At 36.4% G+C, this 21,787-nt stretch overlaps 1 protein-coding gene across 6 annotated transcripts in view; it reads right to left on the bottom strand.

Moving 5' to 3' along the window:
• Positions 1–11,974, bottom strand: part of EPHA7 (EPH receptor A7) — a 166,018-nt gene extending 154,044 nt beyond the window's left edge. For all 6 annotated transcript variants that reach the window (XM_081044873.1, XM_081044874.1, XM_081044875.1 and 3 more), the window contains exons 1-3: positions 11,637–11,974; positions 7,153–7,217; positions 2,804–3,473 (exon numbers count right to left, since the gene is read on the bottom strand). In XM_081044873.1, the coding sequence (XP_080900999.1) occupies positions 2,804–3,473; positions 7,153–7,217; positions 11,637–11,733 (832 nt within the window). In that variant the 5' untranslated portion in view covers positions 11,734–11,974. The remainder of the gene's footprint in view (positions 1–2,803; positions 3,474–7,152; positions 7,218–11,636) is intronic.
• Between the last annotated feature and the right edge of the window lie 9,813 nt (positions 11,975–21,787).

The raw sequence follows: 21,787 nt of genomic DNA, 5'->3' as shown, positions 1-21,787 counted from the left end.
TGAAGTAATTTTACCTTTTTTTTAAGTACCTTAGTGTATTTTGTAATGACAATAATTTTGGTATTCAAATGTGGTTCCAATTCTTGAAACCAAAATAAATGAATGTGAATAATTTTAATAGTTACCACATTTAATGAGGGGATTTTGTTAATTTGGAAGAAATTGCAGTCTTTTCTTCACGGCAAATATATCTCTTTACCACAGTTAACAACTGCTTTTCTTACTAACTTCCATACTTAGAAATACAGAGCTTAAATAGCTCCCGTTAGTTTTTCTTAATAATTAAATGTAGAAATCATATGCATTAAATTACACAAAATGAAACAAAAAATACTATAATTTTCTTTAAACACTAAAAGAGCAAGACCTTTAATGTTATTTTCTAGTCTTTTCTAAGACAACTTTAATTGTGCACTTTTACATGTATTTCTGCTTTATTTCTTATATTACCTATTTGTAATTGTGCTAGTTTTCCATTCCATTTTCACATCGACCAAAATCTTCATGTGACTAAAACCAACTGCTTTTATGGATAAAATGTAATGCAAAGAACTAAATAGTATGTCCTTAAGTTCTTCTTATAACAGTTATTGTTGAATCCACCATCATTTTTAAAATTCACCATCATTTTAAAATAACTGCTGTTTAACTCTAGTCAATAAGAACACTGTCTTTCATTAAACTGATTAGATCACTAAGAATACATCTATACTCACCCAGTGGAATAGCATTCTGCCTACTACTAGTAGTGGTACGTGTTCAGTTTTTGATTTCCTCATACATGGGAACTGCAGGATTTTCTACTTAGTGAGAAATACTGCCAGTGAAAGAATGGGGAGGAGGACAGTAAGTAGACAAGTATGACTCCTCCAGAGGGTGTCAAAGAAGGCTGCTAACCTGGCCTGCGGACCCTGAACCTACCTACAGCATCTCCATTTACTTTGCACAGAGCTCACTTCACAGTGTCAGCTACGGCAAGGATGGGAATTGAGTGCTGGGTCATAGGTATTTTATATGCTAGCGACCTTCCACATGAAGCATTTAACTCTTCAACCAGGACAGAAAAATATATGTGCTCAGTTACTCCGTCTAAACTATGTCCAGTAGAAATAGAATGTGAGCCACATATGCAATTTTTAAATTTCTAGGAGTCACATTAATCAAGTGAAAAGAAACAGTTGAAATTAATTTTCATATTATATTTTATTCAACCCAATTTATCTAAAAGAATATTAATGATGTACGAGTATGTCACATTCTACTTTTTGTATTTCAGATCCAGAGTATGATTTATATTTACAGCACATCTCAATTTTGAATAGTTACTTCTCAGAACCTAAAGAGCCACTGACTACTGAATTGGATAATGCAGATATATATTTTTTAATTATTATTTCCTTAAATATTCTAGTAGAATGAGAATTTTATGGGAGAAGTAATGTGATTTATATAACAAACTAATATTAGCAAGACATTTAAGTTCAGCAATGAAACAATATGTGCTAGGATTCTCCCTGCTTTGTGATAGAAACTAGAGCAATATTGTTAAAAGCCCAAGCTCTGGAATCAGAATGTTCTCAGATTGAATCTAAGCTAAGACAAATCTTACTTACTGAAGTAAGTGCAAGCAAGCAATTTATCCTTGGTAGTCCCAAATTTTATTCTGTAAAATAGAGATCATAATGATATCTACCATGATAAAAGAACTAATATATGTAAAGCACACAGAAGAGTATCTGAACATAGTAAGTTACCCTCCCAAATTTAGTTAAAATAATTATTGTTAATCCACTCAAAATTAACTAGTATTTGCAAATATTAAAATGATGCTGCTCGCCAGGAGAAAAATATATGAGTTATTTTTTAGAATGCATTTTTTTATGTTACGTTAAAAGAGACATAGTAATGTAATATTATTATAAGACATTCCTCAGCATATCCACAAACAGATAAATAACTATTAAGTGTGAAGGTCCATGTGACATGGATTTAAATAAAAATAAAAAATAAAAAAAACACTGGCCAATTATTATGACCACATAATGTTACGTAATAAAAATCCAGTTTTACAAAACAGAAGGTTCACTAATTCATAGGACATTATTGTTTCAAAACTCATAGAAAATGCCCAATTGATGTATGACTAAATAACGAAAACTTTACTTTGGCCCATTTCCACAAAAATGTGATCTACTATAACTGACTTATAAGAAAAGCACTCATTTTATTATAGTTAGTCCAGAAAAGAAATATAGCTTTTACAGAAGTAAGCTCAGAGAGTCATCAAGTGAAATGTGATGGTTTTGTATCAAAATATTAGTATTTCTAAAAAATATTTCTAAAAGTTTGTAAATGTATTTGTATATGCCTTGTCTATCAGTAGAACTCTTGTAAGCAGCCCCCTTAACCTCCTTTTTTCTGCAATTCAGCAGTCTAGATGATATGGATTTTAAAACAGAATGAATCAGATATCATTGAATCCTGATTAATGTCACTTCACTCTCCTCTTACAAATCGCATAGCTCTAGTGCAACTGTTGACTTCTATGTCAAGCACAGGGTAAATTAAATTTTAGTAACACATACCATTATTACCAATATTTATTACATACCCTTAAAAGTGTAGATATCACAGTGGGGAATCATGGATAATTCACTAGTGACTCTGCTTGGGATCTACTGAATTGGATTGCAGGTATAGAGCATAATACTCACATGTTCAAATAATTATTATGACTTAAAAACTCTGATACTGAAATGGAAATAAAATACAAAGTAGAACTTTAACAGAGCATATTACTTACGTTCACAAGTGTCCCCTTTTTGCTGGTAGCCTGCTTTGCAGATACATTTTCCAATGGGCACTAACCATTCTCCTTCTGCACTGCAGTGCATCCTGGGGGAGTTTTCTGCCTCTTCCTCCGCACTGCTGACACATGTCCCTCGAACCTCAACTAAAGAGGAAAATTCTGAACCAGTCACTGTATCTGGAAAGATAGCTAAGTTCTCAATAATGGACCAGCACTTCTTGTAGTACACTTTCACAGAAACCAAAGCTATGCAAGCCCCTACATCCTGAAAGGCAAGATAGAATCCCTTTTTGGACAAAGGTCCAATCTCTCTCACCTCAGTGTTAAGCTTCATCTTTCTTTCACCAAGGTCACCTTGGGTAAAACTTTCATCTGCGGCAATCGTGTCTATTTTTACATAGAGGTTTTCTCTTATATTCCTGCCAGTGTCGTAGTCTGTTTCATAATAGTACAAATTAAAGGTTTCCTTGCAAGTTCCCAGTACTCCAGGAAGACTGTTACAATCCCTCAGGGTGAATTTCAATTCTACAAAAATCCTTTGTGCATTGCCTTTCGAAATCCAGTTAGTCCGCAGCCAGTTGTTTTGGTTGGGCTCCATTACCTGGCACACCTGGTATGTTCGTATCGGGGTGTAGTTCTCATCCAAACCACTAATTTCTTCCCACTATAAAATTAAATAAAGGTCATCAGTCATTCAGCAAAAAATAACATTTTGATTTAGAAAGTGCATGAGGAATCTTTAGTATAGCACAAATGCACGTCTTTGAAAGAGGTGGATTCTGACCCTGGCAAACACTGCAACCTGAGAATACAATATTCTTACTTCAGTTTCATCCTTGCGGCAGAACATGGTTTAGATTACTTGCATTGTTTGTACATACAATACATATTTCATTTTGTTTAATTTCTGTTTGCTAGTGTATTAGTGTTTCTCTTTACGTTTGCTTACATCTATGATCTCCATTGAGATTATAATATTTACAGACAAAAGTGCACAACACAATTACTTGTATTACCATTTAATGCGTATACATGTGGATACGTGGCAGAAGTTCTGATAACTCAGTTGACATTTTACCTGTAAAAGTTACATTTAAACTTAAACAGTACCTAAAATCACAGGGATGAAAATGCTGAGAATATTCTGAAATGTAAAAGCACTCCACAATATGTTGATGTGAACTCTTTTACAATCTTCCCAAATGAGACATACGAGAGTAACACTTTACAGAGCTATTCACTGCAGTTATCAATAATATTGTACATAAATCCACATAACTGTAAAAAAGTAGTTGTATAAAAGGATCTTTGTAAATAAATTGCTTTCAATAGACAATCAAATGTGCATGGCAAATCAGAATCCTGGATCAAATTAAAATAATAAGCTTTCTGACAGAAAAAAACCCCAGATATTTAAAAATTCCTATTCATATGTTGTAGAATATATGCAATATCAAATGCATACATTTTCACAAAAAAGGAAAATAAATTTGGCAACAATTTAAAGATTATTAAACCATGCGTAATATCAGTATATCACTCATTAGCAATTAAAGTCATTTAACCAAAAATAGCACTAAAAGCCTAATAGTTGTTTATATCCTTTCTTTCCATTATCACAAAATTCCCCCCTTTACATTTATACTGCCTTAATAGTGAAATTGTTATTTACTTTCATTCATTTCTCCAATATGAAATACCAAATATAAACATGTATTAGCATTAAAGTCTAAAGTCACTTACCATGCAATATTTAAACTCTTATTTCAGGAAAGGCAGATGGGAAAGTAAACCAATAAGCATGTGCTAATGAGTTTTATTTGTAAAACTTGATAGAATCAATTTATTTACATACTCTATAAAATATAACTACTTTTAAAACTGTTTCTTGAAAAACTAAAAAGACTGACAAATTAGCAATATATGGGTACTATAATTCAGAAGTTTCTTGTGTAATGTTGTATTATTGCTACAATTTTCTTATGCATATCATCAAAGGTCCTGAACTACAGCAAAGAACCCATTATCATGTGCAGCTTTTACTCAACACAACTTGAGTTTTGGACAAATGGTGTACATATCTTCCCTTTGTTTCAGTTAGCTACTTATAACATGTTTGAATGGCACTTAGCCAAATATACTCAAATTCCTCCATTTAGACAGGTAGATTTTAGTCTCGTACTTAAGTTTGAAATTAGTAAAAGAAGCAAAACTGGTAATGGCATCTACTAAAAAAATCAAAAGCCCTAAAGATAAATAGGCTCTTTTTAGTAATTTCCCAGTTTGAAGAATCCAAGGCTAATTATTGTAAAGGTATATATCTCAAGAATTCCTTTTTTCTACCATTAAGAACTATTATATTACTTTGTTCTACGTATGAAAAATCAATTTCACTAACCTATGAAATCCAGTTAATTTTAATTTTAATTTAAAAATTTATTCCTGAGGAGAAAATTTCAGGACAACTATGTATAGGTAACAAATAGTGAAACAACGTAAATATATTTAAGGCAACTCTTGTTTTATTATTTCACTTTTGAGAGACTGCAATCTTTTCCACAAATGACACCATTGGGAAAGAAGTCTTAAATCAGATACTGTGCTTTTATGGAGTGCTGGTAAAATTATTTTCTAGAAATTTGTATCGTAATAATTTATTTCCAGTTAGATATTTAATCACATGTAAGGCAATCCATTTCATATATTGGAAATACTGTCAATCATTTTCTAGTTTATCTAATTATCTAATTTATATATATACAATCATAATTTATATATGATTCATATATATATATACGTATATATACACGTATGTGTGTGTATATATATATATATATATATATATATATATATATATACATACGTATATACGTGTATATATACGGTAAACTGTTTACTCAGATACTTTGGACTGATAAAATTCTCATCTGAGTCCAAAATAACATAGACAGTCATAATTTATCATTTTATAGATTATATCAATGGAATGTTACAATCATGTATCAGTTTAGTTCTTAGAGATAAAAACCATCCTCTATATTTATTTTAATTTATGGATGGTAGAAAATAGGTGACGTCTGTCATTGGCAAGAAAGGTTTCATTTTTTTATTGTGAATGTTTTCTTATAATGTATATTATTTTACTCATGGAAATTACTCCACTTGCAAAAAGCGTATAACATGAGTACCACAAATTCAATGTACTTTTATATTTAAGCTATAAAATATTTGTCATTTTTTTATAATTTATTCTGGCAGATACAGATAACTACAATATGATCTTAAGTAATCTCTCAAATATTAATGGAATGAAAAATCACAATATTTTAAACAGATTTTCATCGTTCACATTTTACATTCTTAAACTGACTTCCAGTTCATGACATAGTTGATTCTGTAATGTTCTCATACTTTTGGACTTTCCCTCTTCTCCTTGCAAAATGTGTTATGCTTTCTATATCCTCACTTATACACTTCATGGTCTTTGATTCCAGATTTCTTACTATGCCAAAGATTAACTCAAGTAACAATGGATACATTTTCCTTTCTCGGAGCCCCTCTTCCTAAAAGTATGTGCCCTCTCTCACAATTAAAAGACCTAAAGACATTGAACTAAATTTAAGTCAGTGATATATCTTTCCTAATATATAAAACATAATAGTAAGAATTGGGGAGGAGTACTTATATTTTCATAGATTTTTATTTGACTGCTCTCATGCATACTTTCTGTAGCAGATTTTTACTATAATATGTGCATTTTCTGCCATCATTTCTGATGAATAAGAGCAGATAGACAGCACATGATGTAAATTTGGAGAATCCAAGTATTTTACAGCAAACTGTATGCTAACATACTGAGCATATTACATTTTTAGTTAGCTTTTATAAAGTATATTTTGAATGATATACAAAACTGTTTTTAAAAGACGGGAAAAAAAGATTACGAGCTGTTTTAAAGAACTACACACAACCTACCTGGTGATTATACTGAAGAAGTATAAAGCAACTAAAGAGGTTTAAGTGAGTTTGAGAAAGGACTGTTCCCTGTAATTAGTTAGCATTTATAGCCTGGAACCTGAGTTATGACTCCACTTACAATAAGAACTCAAAAGATTATGGTTATAGAGATTTTTTTTTAATCCATTTCCCCAAGTACTAAGTATACCTCTTTCTCTACTCAAACAATTCAATGTCCCATCATGAATACAACAAAATATTGAATAAGATATGTGGACTTAAAACTGTTTAAAGAATGTTAATAATTCCACTGTGGTGAGAGGGAAAAGATTTTGTTCCTTACTTTAAAAAATAAAGGGTGATATTTTATAAGGAGAAACACTTACCCCATTTGGTGGAGAGGAAATCCATTCCAACTCTGTTTGTTGTGCTTTAGAATCCAGCAGTAGTACTGAAAGAGAAAATTTTATTTTCAAACGTTACATGATAAATTTAAACATATTTGTGAAAGTTATTAAAGTGAATCTAATTTTATATAATTAGTACTTTATGACTTAAGATGACTTAAGATATATAGTCATTCATAGAAATGAATGGTGAAATGAATGCCCACCAGATTCAAGTATATTATTCTAGTTTGTTAGGGAGAAAAGATGTGAAAATACCACATTATATTTGGTATTTTTAATTAAAATATTAAAATAAATTTAAACACTCAAAAGTAGCATGAAAGTAAGGGTAAAAATGGCTATGTGATATATTGATTCTATAGTAATTGTATATTATAAAGAGTTTTGTAAACCACTGCGCCTTCCAAATTTTGTCATATATGGTAACATGAATGTAGTAAGTGTAATTCCATATTAGTCTTAAGCCAGTCATTAATTTGTAATAATCTGCCAAAAGTATTTCCTAGTACCTTTTGAAAATTGTTTATTTTTTAAAACGTTTCACATACAGTGTATTCTCTGAAGCCAAAATGCATATGATTAAAAACTTTATTAAGCAATGTTATCATGAGAAAAATAAATTGACTATTATTTACAAGATATATTTCTGAGTTAGTCAAACATCTGTTTTTAATATTTCTATTTCTTTTTTAATTTCCAAAGGTTTCAAAGCATTAGCTAATTCTCAAAATGATGTATTAAAACTCTGACTTGACTATTTTTTCGGACTTGACTTTTAAAACCAGTTGTATTCCACTTTATGCTATCAAAAAGCATAGTAGAACTAGTTTAAATTTATATAAATGTAGTGAATGCTCCTGATTATATTGAAACAATGCATTCAAATACCATACATTAATATACATCATACTTCCAATTTGATATATTTTATTGCTTTTTAAGACAAGTAATTAACTTCCTAAAGCATTCACTCTTTGCTCAAATTGGTTTCAGTTATCTGAGTTTTCACCCTTCAAAAATATTTTTTACTCTACAGCATTTTAACAAATATATCAATTTGTCCAGAAATAATAGTGAATTTATTTTCATGTAAATATGGTTAACATCAACCTCAGCAAAATGTTAAAATCTGGACTTAAATAAAATACATGCTGATATGAACTTTTAAATAATTCCTAGAAGAAAAAAAAGTGTATTTTAAAGGTAATGGAAATGTGTTATACTTAGAAAACAAAAGACCACAATGATTGTGCTCGACTCCTTCACACTAGTCAAGGTTATTCCCTGTAACTGAAAATAGATACAGATAGATACAGGCACTTTTTTTCAGAAATGTTTTGCACTTAGGACTCCTGGAGAGACCGTGACAACATAAACCTTGGTCACAAACACTTGACTCCGTTTCAACTAAGGGGAATGAAAGAACCCACACTTTTAAAATACCAGTTGTGTTTCGCACTTGAAACATCAATAAATCGTTGGGCTAGTGAATTTATATGAAGTAATTGATGAAGGTTATTTTGTTTTTGTCCTCAACAAGAGACGAAAAGTACAAGGAAATAAACTACCAGAGTTCCAGGTAGTCCACTTTTGAGATGATTGATATTATATTATTATTATTATTATTATTATTATTATTATTATTATTATTATTATTTTCTTCTGTACTGACGTGACACAATGGAATTTTATACCCAGGTGATCTTTTTGGGTCCTTTTTGAGAGTGAAATAAGCATTGCCGATTGTTTATTGCCATTGTTACTCCTCCAAACAGCCCCGGAGAGACCACGGAGAGGCAATGATGGAAAACAAGTTAAAAGAGAAACAAATTAACAAATAAAAATAAAACAGAAATCAGCCCCTGAGCGTTAATCAGAAGCAGCTCTGAAGAGATCAGCGCGCCTCCCTCCCCGCCGTCTGCTCTCCGGATACGCCCGCTAGTGCGTGCCCGTGCCTTCGCGCTCAAAGCACCCGGCGGAGCTGGAACCCGGAGACCGACCAGGGCTGCCCACGGCGGGGGCCCAGGGACTCCACGCCCTGCCGCACCGGCCTGGAGAGGATGAGGGCGAAGGGGCGAGATGCGGGGCGCGCCCTGGCGGAGCCAGGCAAGGGCAGCGCGGGCAGCCGCGGGGCGGGGCCCTCGCGGGGCGGGGCGGGGGGGTGCCAGACTGGCGCGGCCACGGCGCGGAGCATCCATTATGCCTCCGCCAGACCTGGTCACTCCAGGGAGCCCGTGGCGCCCTCGCTCCAGAAGGAGCCGGGAGGAGGAGAGAGGCTTTCGGGAAGCGACTCCTAAGACGGGGCGGCGGCGGCACCTTTTACGGAGAGGAAATACAGCAGCTGCACTTCGCCTCCCAGCGTCAGACTACGACTTAGACACGCGCTCGCAGTAGCGGGAACTGACCGCTCCAGGAGAAAGTGTGTGGGGCGAGTGGAGGAAGGCGGAGCGTCCCTCCTTTCGTCCAGCCACCCCATCCACCCTGAGGCTGGGCACCTGCTCGAGGCCGTTCCCAGCGCCCGCGGGTGGGTGCCCCGGCGCCGCTTCGGGGCTTGCTCGCTCCCAGAACCGCAGCGCCTGATCGCCGCGGCGCGTGGGGAGCGTCGTCACGGAGAAGCCGGGAGCCTTCGCCACCCCGCCCACCTTTGAAACATCTCACTTCTGCGTTTAAAGAATTCAGCCTCCGAGAATCAGGATCCTCGCCACGTATCTTGATCCCATAAGAGAAAACCCAGGGAGCGAGCCACTCCGGCTGCGGGAACCTCTCCCCCTAGTGATGCAGTTATTTATAGCTCAAACTCCCTCCCTGGAGTGCCCCAGCTCCATCGCCCTGCTTAGCCGTGGCGGTGCAAACTTTCCCTCAGGTCCCGCTATTTCGGAGGAATTGGCACAAGGTTCCAGGACTGAATGTTCCTAATCGCTAATATCATGCGAGTAGAAATGTGGGTTTTGGTGTGTTTGGGTGTGTGTCTCGAGCAGACGTCGGTTCAGCTGCAAACGCGTGACAGCTCAGAGTCACGGTTTTCTCTGAAAATTTCTCTGAATGGGTTCAGCGTCAACCCAGGTTGCAGATGTGAAAGGGGTCAGAAGGTCAGGCTGGATAAAGAAGTAGGACCTGGCGTTGGGTTGGGGGCGTTGAGTGAACGAAGAGGGGTGCACGAAGAGAACGGGAGAAGCAGCACTAAAACACTAAATTTTGAGGGATCGATGATGTGAGGACCGATATTTAGTCCCCCCGCCCCATCACCACCATGACCTAAATCTGATATCGGATTCCTCCATCTTCTACACTTAAGGAAGAAGTAATAAATAGTAGTCTGCTTCAAAATGTTGTTAAAATATAGGAAAATCAACCTTGGACTTACAGCCTGGAAGACAGGGGGTGGGGTGGCGATGGGGTTAGACTGTGACATTGCTCAGAGCAAGACATTTCCATTGACAAGATTTATTTTTCCCCAGCTCCAACTACAGGCACTGAAAGGTATTTTACCTTCATCTGGAATCCGAAGAAGAAAACAATACTAAATAATAATAATAATAACCATATACAAGCGTATCTGGCTGCCCAAATGAAACCTGCTCTTTTTATCCAGAGCTAGTTAGGGTACAGGTCCTTCGCAAGGTTTGACCACTAGGACTGAACTGCCGGACTGTAGGGCACATGTGTGGGGACTTCCAGTGGCCCAGGCGGAATCACATTACCAGCTGCACAGCCTCAGCCCGCCCCCTGCCTATCCAGCCCCGCTGAGCCCTCCGGGCTCCAACTGTCTCCCGGCCGCCGGGACCTGCGCGCAACGAGCGCTGAATAGAGACGTCCCCGGCCGCGGGGCGCGCGCCCCCGGTCGGCTTCACCTCCCCGGCGTTATTGTTACGCGCTGGCGACCGAGCGCCAACCGCAGGCCCGCGCCTCGTCCTCAGATGCAGTGAGCACTTCATTAGTAACCCGAGCGTTCCGAGCTCACACAAGTCTCGGCCCCTCTGGGAAGGCTCCGGACTTCAGCCGCTCGCCGGCGGGCTGGCCGGGACACTAGAGGCAGCACCCCCTATTCTCCGACCAACTCCGGCCGCAGCTTATCCCACCGGAGGCAGGATGGGAGGTCGAGGAGAAAGCTAGAGGAAGACATCTGACCCGCCCCGGGTCCCAGAGAATGAGCTCGCCGGCTATCCCCCACCCCCACCGCCCTCCGTTGCTGCTCACGCCTTCCAGACTACCGGAGCCAGAAATCCCGCTCCCTTCGGGCTAACGGCCCCGGGCACCAGGCTGCAGGCGGCTGTGAGCAGCCCCGCTTGCCGCCCCCCGGCCGGCCCGGAGCAGTCCGAGCGGTGAGGGGGTGGGGATCCGGCGGGGGAGGGTCGTCCCGCGCCGGAGGCGCGGCCGGCAGCCCCGCGGACAAGCCGGCTCACGCAGGTAGATAGCTAAATAAATAAGTCAGAACAAACTTTGCTTTTCCATCACCTTACCTTCTTTTGCAGCCTGAGCCTCCCCGGTGTGTGCGAAGCGAAGCAACCAGATGTAGCATAAAATAATCCACGAAGGGTGCCGAGTTTGAAAAATCATGGTGCATGAGCAGGTTTTATTTTAGGTTTCAGTTGAGTCGTAGCTTTTTAAACGCTGTTTGCTCCGAAGTGGGTTATGTTTTTATTGCTCTCCTCTCATCGATTCCCCTTCTCGATCTCCGGCCGGAGGCTCCACGTTTAGCTTTTAAAATTTTTTCCCCCTCCTGATCATTCGTACGGTGTTTGCTGCCTGCAAGTCTCTGACTGCAGACCGGCCGCTTGCTCCACACTCCAATAATATCAATTAGGGGGGTGGGGGCGGGGCTCCGAGCGGAGAGCCTCCGCCACTCGGGCTGAGTGGCAGGCGCAGCCGGCCTGCCAGGTGGCGATTCCCAGGGCCGAGGGGCGGGTCCCCGAGAAACGGCCGCCCTGGCCGAGGGGGCGGGGTTCGGAGCGCGGGCCAATCGGCAGCGAACGGAGTCAGGTTGCGGGTCCAGGATGCCCTCCGGGTTCTGAGCTCCCGGCTCTTGCTGGATTCTGCGTGAGGGAGGACGTGGATGGCAGCTGAGGTGCGTGCTGCTGTGGGCACTCTGTTTTTAGCCACCGCAGCTTTCGTAGAGCAGAATCAATCCGAGAATAACGCTCCATATTTACAGTCCTGTATATAGCGTTACTCCTCGCGATCTTGTAAAAACCAGAGGCAATGCAAGCAGTCTCTGCTACCGAGCATCCAGCCGGCACAAATGAAATGAGCTGTGCCTTTAAGTAAAGTTCCTGTTACTTTTTTGTTACAACCTCCGCAGGTCGGGTAACTTTGTTCTTTTCCTTTCTTTCAGGATTTCTTTTTGTTACTCCAACGGCAGTCAACTCTAGGCACCACCCAGCACCATCCCTGGAAGAATAAAAGTAACTAAATGTATTAAGTTCAGTGTTTCCAAGAGTTTGAAACCAGCCCTGGCAAAAGAAACAGAGGAAAAGGGAGTGGAGAAAGGAAGTCTTTTGTTTTATGTGTACCTCTTACCCCGCCCAATCTTTTCACAAAGGTTTGTTGGATGAGGTGGGACGCGAAGAGAGAACCTTCAGAATGTTCCGTATCATTTTTTACGTGTTTGTCATTTTCTAAAGTTTTCCTTCGATTGCCTCATTTTGATCGTTTCATAATTCTCTGCATAAATTACACCTAATTTTAAAAAATGCTACCACGCGTTAAATTCATAAAGTAAAACCTCTCGTAAATATCGACTACTTTCAAATAATTATTCAAAAATTAACTCTCAAAGGGAAACTGAGAATAAAAAGTAACCAACATCTCCAGTTGTATTCATGAAATTAAAATGTCGAAGACTATTGTGTAGGGAATCCGTTTACCGTTAGGCAGTTTTGGACACTTTGCAATTCAAGAGATGGGTAATATAATAAGAGGAAGAACTTTAAAGCATTAATTGCCAAATCATCAATTTCAAAGGCCACTTAGAGTAACCTGATCACATATTTGAGATGAGCTTCATTTTCTACTTGTTCTATATTTCTCATGTTTAAAAGAAAATCTGTCATTCGTGATTTATCTTTATGATAGGCACAAAGTTTGATCTTGCCTAAGACTTCAAACTTTTCCTGTCTTTTTTATCTGGAAATACAAAGTAAATTGAGTTGTTTCTTGTATTTTTTAGCAAAGACTTCTCAGAGATGTCAGATCCCCAGATTTTTAAATTTTGTTTTACGGTAAGTCGTTTCCTGTAGTTTTTACTTGCCTAATGCTATTACAAAGAAGAAAAATGAAATTTCCTTCTCCTCTAACTTCTCTTTGGTTCAGTAGTTTTTCTTTCTTTCTTTCTTTCTTTCTTTCTTTCTTTCTTTCTTTCTTTCTTTCTTTCTTTCTTTCTTTCTTTCTTTCCTTCCTTCCTTCCTTCCTTCCTTCCTTCCTTCCTTCCTTCCTTCCTTCCTTCCTTCCTTCCTTCTCTCTCTCTCTCTCTCTCTCTCTCTCTCTCTCTCTCTCTCTCTCTCTCTCTTTCTTTCTTTCTTAAATGTTACTTGCTCCTAATCATTATGCTTATTAAATATTTTAGAAATTATATCTAACAGCATCTACATGTTCTTTAAAGGATGCAAAGAGAATGTAAACTGCTTAATAGATTTATCTTGAAGAGAGACCTACAAAATATAGAGTGCACTTGTCGCAGAGAAGATCAAGCAGTGTTTACACAAACAGAGGCTTTAAGAGTAAAAATTGTAAACTAAAACATTAGAATCAAAAACATAAACCCCCACACATAGGCTATAAAACTATTACTCTCAGAACCACAAACTCACAAATATTAAACCACTTCTAATAGTTAAAATAATTCTGCAGGATTTCAACACTTTCCCCAGGGTCTTATCCCCACTTCTTAGAATGACACCAAGGTTGCCTATAAAATATTCCTTTCATCTATTGAATGACTAATACTCAGTGATGTGAATACAAATACCTTTCCATTAAACCAGGAAACCAAAGAAGTCACATCTTTCACTCTGATGAGCGTAGGTGGTATAAGGAGCCCCCTTATTGTGTCCCTTTTCTCTGCCAGACAGGGGTTTGTGCAGGCTCACTTTTATTTTTAGAGACAAGAGGCTTCACATTAAATGCACATGTGCCAGGCTGCTGACAGTTTTCCCTACGGAGTTGCACAGTGATACTCATTTTAAGTTTACCAACCTTCTCTACTTTTTTTTTTTTTTAAATCTAGATATATTGATAAAGAAGCCATGGTATTTAAATAAAAGTGAATAATTTAGTTAAGAGAATATTCATTACAGTGTTATACAGCATATATTTTAGTACATAAATTGGTATTAGACTATTTGACTAGCAGTAAAGCATGTAGACATATTTGTACATGAAGCCATTGAAATAAAAAATAATCAGTTTATAAAAATTTCATATTTTACAATAACATTTAATAGTTAATTACTTTGTCACTTTAAAAATGTTTTGTTTAAACTTCATATTTATCCTTTTTGCATATTATCTCTAAAGCCAATTGTAGAAAAGAACTGTAAGTGTATGTGCAAATACAAAATGAATTAGAGAACAAGTCATTTTCCCGAGTAGTACCAAATGGTGTACACAGCTAACACATGTGAGCCAAAGCAGAAATCATTGTGCAGTGCAGTTGATAATCTACATATATTTAGCTAATTTTAAATAAGTGGAAAAAAGAGACTGAAACCTTAATATTTCCATTTATATCCCTCTTTGGAAACATCTATCATGAATACATAGTAGGAAGATGAAAATGCCTATTTTCAGATGCAAAGGTAATATACCCAATTTTTATGCACCATGTTATTCTTATTTAGCTAATTGCTAATAATTACATATAACTATACATATATGGAAATAAATGTACAAATTCAAGACACATATCCCAAATGAGAGTACAGCTGTTATTTTCTTTAAACTTTCTTTAATGCTAACATTTAACTTGCTGTTTATCTCTGGTAGACATTCTCTGAGTTTAAGGGAGAAATAGTTACTTATGAGTAAATTATAATGATTCAGGAAATAAATTGCAATGAATTTTCATATAAAAGCCTTTGTGTGTGTGTGGTGGGGTGGGCAGGGAGTATGGTAGTAAATGGGCCTGTAGAGGGTAGAGGAACAACCTGTGACTTTAGTGTGTTACAAATTTAAGGTGCCAAACTAAATAGTTAACAACAACAGTGAAATCAAGGGGCTGTTTCTGAACCTACTACTTTTGCATTTACTCTCTAAATGCGTTCACAGCTGGTAAATGTGAAAATGGAAGTTCATCACAGAAAGGGGGGAAATTTAAACTGAATTAGAAAAAGTACTGTGCAGAAGAAACTGATTATAAACAGAACGGAAACATTATGTCTCAGTTAATAGATATTACAGAAAATTGGGTTCTCTACTTGTGATTTCAGTCAAAATGTAAACAATATTTCTATTGTGCAGAAAAATCACATATTTACATTGGCATGATTTATGTGGTGTATGTAAAATATTTATTTGCAGTCCAATGTAAAAAAAAGTACATAAGCTAAGCTCATTAAAAAACAGTAATAATTTAATTTATTTTTCTAAGCTTAGATTTAGTAAGATGTAGGAAGTCAGAGGTCAGAAATTAAATCATAAATCAAAATTATATTTTGTGCTTTCATGAAAGTTTATTCACTTTTGTGAGGTCAGATAAATTGGTAATGTTCTGAAGATTACAATTATAATTCTTTAACTTCAATTACTGAGTTAATTTAAGACAGCTTAACAAATAAACACACAATTTATATCAAAATTATAAGAGTCCAGTTGAATATTGCTAAGGTGTCAATCTGAAATTTTCTAATCACTTACAATATTCAAAATTGTTGTCAAATAGTTTTTATTATTTGACTAATATTAAAAGACCTACTAAATATAGCAGAGAAATGTGGCACATTATAATTAAAATCGCTTAACACATGTTCAATACTCTTTAAGAATTTTTTTTTTTTCAAATTTGATTCTTCCTGGGGAAGTTCGTCCTTTCCATTACTTACACTTTATTTTGCCATAAATCGCCAGCACAGATTTGTGGGAGAACTAGCTGAAATTATGCAAATTACTTCTACATGCTTTCTTAGTTTCTCATCTTGTAATTTTTTAGGTTTTCAAACTCAGTGTAGGTACCAACGAGATTTGTAATAATTCAATGACCACCAGGGGGCACCACAATCTCTGGGTGTCCAGACCCAATCCATACCCACTAAAATGAGGTAATTATGAAATTATATACATATGTAATTATATACATTTATATATATATATAACTTTATATATAATTAATATTATTGATAATTTTGTCCTCTCTGTACCTATGCCAGCCTACTAAAGACCTTCATAAAAATTTATGAGATGTTCTATGACCTATTTCAGTGTATAAAAGCCAAGTTAACTGAAGGAGGTCCAAAGGCACCTTAGAAGATGAATAATATTGTGGAAAAGCTGTCTCCAATTTTTTTTTAAACTAAACATCTGAGGAACCACGAGTCTCCAGATAGACCTCAAGTATTCTCTACTTTCCACCCACTTAACTCACATAGACTTTTACCCGGGAAGCACTGCCGGCTTTGGATTGAGTATTCTCTGAGACTTGACAGTTCTGAGTTTTTAAGGATCTTGTGAAGTTCCTAGAACTCTCCAGCTTTAGGAGCATTTTAGAGACCACTTATCACCCTATTCTGCCATGGTTAATACTAAAAATAACATTCTTTCAAAATCTGCCTGGCTACTCTCAAGAAAGTCTAAGAAAAAGTCTAAACAATAGGAATTTCTATGTGTCAAAGTAATTTAGAAACAGAATTTCTAGGTTATGGGGAAAAGAATTCATGAATAGTGTTCCCTAGCTGTAAAATTATAAAGCTGGGTACTCTTTCCACTAAGGGTGGAATTATGTATGCTGCCAAAGCTATGCCTTGACTTGACATGCAGTGTTGTTCGCTGTGGAGAGAGTGGGAAAATTTCTATGACTCAGGGACTCTCCTGGTAGGAGAAGTATCACAAGTCCCCAGTCCAATCACATTTGAGTTGCAATAGTATTAGAAACTCTGAAATATTAGGATGGTTCTGACTGAGAGGGAAATGAGCCCAAGTAGCTCAAAGAAATACTCATTGTCAGAGAAAGAGAATTCTGTGTTTAAAATGTACTGGGTGAAGTCAGCCTGAGGCCCCGAGGCCCTCTGAATCCAGCAATCCACATGTGGTATTTGTACTAATTATGTAAGTATGAACTACAAGCGCCATACCATGGTAGCTAAAATGTGGACTGATTCCAGAGCTAGGGAGGGATCTGTAGAACAAGGCAACACTATCAATTCTGTGAAAAGACAATTTTGAAAAGTTACACAATAGGCAGTGATGAAAATAAGGCGACTGGTGGACTGAACATCCTAATTATTAAAATAAATTTGATCCTTTTGGGCTGAGTGTACTCCTAGACTTATTAGACAATTATAAAGAAGAGAAAGCCTCAAAAAGGAGATGCTAGGCCTCCCCTTAAGTTGGCTTGTCCAACTTAAAAGAGATAAGTGACTATATTTATTTTCGATAATGTGGATCAAATTGGTTACAGATTCACAATCTAAGTAGCATAATATTCCAGAGAGAGAATAATGACAGAAGGCTTGGTTAAAAATAAGATTTTTAAGTATTTATTAAATATTTAGAAAGACATGGGGGCATATGCAGACAAAGCATAGCCCAATACTCAAGAGACCTATCACCCATCAGGTTTCCTTTGTGACTCATGTTTTCTTTTAGTAAAGGGGAGAGTATATGTTTAAAGAAATAGGTAAATAACGAGTTTTACTCAGTTTTTATTTCAGCCAAAGCAAAACCATGATGTCTTCATAATCACACTATTGACCATAAACTACAAGACGGTTCAATGCACAATAAGGATTTTATAATCTGGTTTTTTCAGAGTATTTTTTTTTCCTTGCTCTACACTCAGATCAGATTAAAAAAAAAATGAAAACTGTTACTCCATCTCAGATTCTATGAGGTTAATATTACTATTGTTTGGTTTATAGATGCATTGCTTTAGCTAAAGCTGCTGCAAAATTAACCTGGATCATTCTCTAGTTGATTTTAGATTGATGAAATGACTGAGGTTAATTTCAGTTTAATTAGTATTTTAATATCTGATATTCATTCTCTTGGCAGCCTTTTAAGAGACAAAGTCTGGGGCAAAGCCTGTAAAACTGAAGATGTGAAAAACATGGTAGAAAGTTGCCTCATTTAAGGATAGATGATAACCATAAAAGATAAAACCTACTTAATCTATGTCACAATTAAAAAGAAAGAAAAAATTATTCTGCATTCCAATAAAGAAGGACAGCACCCTTTATGAGAGCTTTTTCACATCTCAATGTGGATTCAGTGTTTCTCTACTGTCACATCTCTGTCTTTATTTTGAAATTTATCATATATTTATATGTACCTTGAGTTAAACTTTTAAGGGAACACTTACTAAGTTTGAATAAAAACATATTATAGTTACATATATCCTCAGGTGCTTTTGGGAAACTGTTCAGTAGATCATCACATTTTAGATAAATGGTAGCTCTGTGTCCATTTCAGAGAATAATAGCTGTAATTTAATCAGTTATACTTGTTCCTGAGACTGTACTACAGGGTGGTGAAGGATAAAAACAGTTACAAGCTTAGGGTTGATATTAGAGGTCTACCTATTCAAATATTCCAAAATTATTTTTTTTTAATTTCTCTATATTCACCTATTTAAATGTCTTCAGTAAAGTTTAAACTTTAAAGAAATAGATCCATATTTTGACCAGAAATTAATGTATAAAGTTTATATAAAGTTTCATGTTATAAATATAAAGATCGTTAAAGTTATATATGAAATTTGAATATGATGTATACATTGTTGTACAATTGTGTAAAATGTATAATTTTTATTTTCTCATATTTAGAGAGATCAGCATGAAATATATTCTCTAGTAATATGTTATTCAAAATTTTTTCAGAATTTATCATTATAAGACATTTATCCCTGTGTTAAAAGTAAATGCTTATCGTGTCACATTTATTTATTTAACAGTATCTGATTTGAATAATGAACACAGATCCAGAAATATTCACCTATTCACCTATTCATCATATATAACACATATAATGCATTATTTCCAACATCTACTTGGCTCACAGACTGTATATTTTTCTACACCTAGTAGAAGCCAATTGGCTTCCACCTTAGTCTCTGCACAAACTAAGCCTAGCCTTAGGAAGACAGAATTCAAGGACCGTGAGTTATAATAGACTTGGAGGACTAGTGTTTCATTCTTGAAGCAAGGTTTATATCTGACTTTCTAAATCTGGTATTCAAATCGTTATCTTGGCTTATACATGTGACTCCCTTAAGTAAATGTCGCACTACCCCATTCCTGTAATGACATAGCTGTTCTAGAACCTAGCCCTATGCCTCAGGGTTCTTAGCCCTTGCTACCTGCTGCTACTCCATCTTGATGTGGACTACCTGCCATTTGGCTGGATGTTAAGTGCTTTTCAGTGCCTTTCTTTGCCTGTCACCTACTATATTTTCCTGAATCTGTCTAATGCCAACTAGTTACATGTCATGCTATTTTTCTTATCAAAATATTTATTGGACAATCCTGCTTTTCTAGACTACTTCATCTACAGACCTGAGTGTTTCCCTGATCAAGCCTAGGTGTGTCTTATTCCAGCCCTGACCCTTCCACTGTATTTCATTCTTCTACATTTGGCTGGCAATGTCTCTGCTATTTCATGAAATACCACAGAATGTTCTATCCCTCAAATTATAAAAACCTCATGTTGTAATTGCTACGCTTGGTAGAATAAGGCCTCCCTAGTTTTAGAGTTAGTCATCTTTTCTTGATGTCCTTCCTCTCTCCTATGTTTCCTCCCTCTTTATTTCTCCCTTCCCTCCATTCATCACACTTTACAAAGCACATTCTACTGATTTTCCTTTTTGCTAGGTACTAGTGTACAAAAATGAAGAAGAAATAATCTCCCTTGTGATCATCAAGAAACATTTTATTTTAGTACGTGGCAGAAATCCACACAATTAACAGATAGTGCCTTTCCAATTAGATAGGTGCCGTGATAGATGTATTCAGAGCAATAAATCAGACTGGGGAAAGCCACATTTTAGATTGGTCTTGGGTTGCAAAGAACAGCTAGTCCAATAAGCAAAGGTGATGGTGGAAAGGAAATTTCAGAGAGTAGCAATAATACGTAAATGGCACAGCAAGCTGTATATAAGTTATATTTTATGGAAGAAACAAAAACTACCCTAGGCATTTTAAGCTGAGCAAATTTAATTTGAATGATCTTGGAAGTCGATGGTAGGAGACCTAAAAACAGCCATGTTGTGCAAATTAGGAAGTGAATCCTCTCTAAATTGAGCCTTAAGATGACCACAATCCTGACTGACACCTTGATGCAGCCTGTAAAAGACCCAAAGCTAGAGGATCCAAGTTGCACTGGATTCTCGACTCACAGAAACTGGGATAATAAATGCTGGTTGTGTTAAGCTGCTAATTTGAGGGCCATTTTTAAAAAAAAATTTATTTTACCCAGTTATATAAAACTGATACAAGAACTTTCACAATTTTTTGTTGGGTAACTAATTTCCAAATTAAATTTCTTTAGTTTAAAATGCTTAGAGTAGTTCCTGCTTCCTCACTACATCTATCAGAACACCTAGGTGTAAGGGTTCAATTGCTCCATATACCGGCCAACACTTCATATTTTTAGTTTAGCCATTCTGTATTGTGGTATCATGTTGTATCAAATAAATATCACCAGATATTTATTTATCTGGTGACTAATGAAGTTGAATCACCGTTATATGTTTTTGGCCATTTGAATATCATCACTTGGGAAGAGTCTGTTCAATATTTTAATTCCCCCTTTCTTTTCTGAGCTGTCTTTTTGTTAGTAGCTTACATATAGGAGTTTTTCATATATCTAAATATGCTTCCTTTCTCAGTTATACATGTCTTGCCCCATTTGGTGGTTTTCTTTTTCACTCTTAATGACATCTTTTGACAAAAAGAAGTTCTTACTTTTAATATGGTCCAATTTACCATTATTTTCTCCTGGGATTCGTAATTTTAATATCCTCTTCAAAAAGTCTTTGCATAATCCAAGGTCACAACGAGCTTTCCTTATTTTCCCCTAAAATCTGTATTATTTCACCCTTCATATTGGGATCTGCAAGCCATCTGGAATTGATTTTTGTTTATGGTGGATGGTAGAGGTAGAGATGCATGCATTTTTTCCTCATAAACTGTCTAGTAGATAGAGCATCATTTCTTTAAAAGACTCAGTTTTTTTGTATTGCACTATAAAAAGAACTTTGGTTGTAAATCTGGTTGATGACCATATGTGTGGAAGATCCCACTAAGTTTTTGAGGAAATTCTGTTGTCAGAGAAACCATTTTAGTTAAAAATCTGGTATATTTTTCTATTTATCTTTGTATAAGAGGGGAAATGCACTATTCAATATTCTATGTCATTGCATAACTTCACAAAGATCTCAATTTTGTTGATAGGATTCAAAAAAAAAGGC

This window comes from Rhinolophus hipposideros (assembly GCF_964194185.1).
Source record: "Rhinolophus hipposideros genome assembly, chromosome: 3".
NCBI lineage: Eukaryota > Metazoa > Chordata > Mammalia > Chiroptera > Rhinolophidae > Rhinolophus > Rhinolophus hipposideros.
The sequence above is the reverse complement of the archived record's forward strand: the minus strand, read 5'-3'. Positions and strand labels throughout refer to the sequence as shown.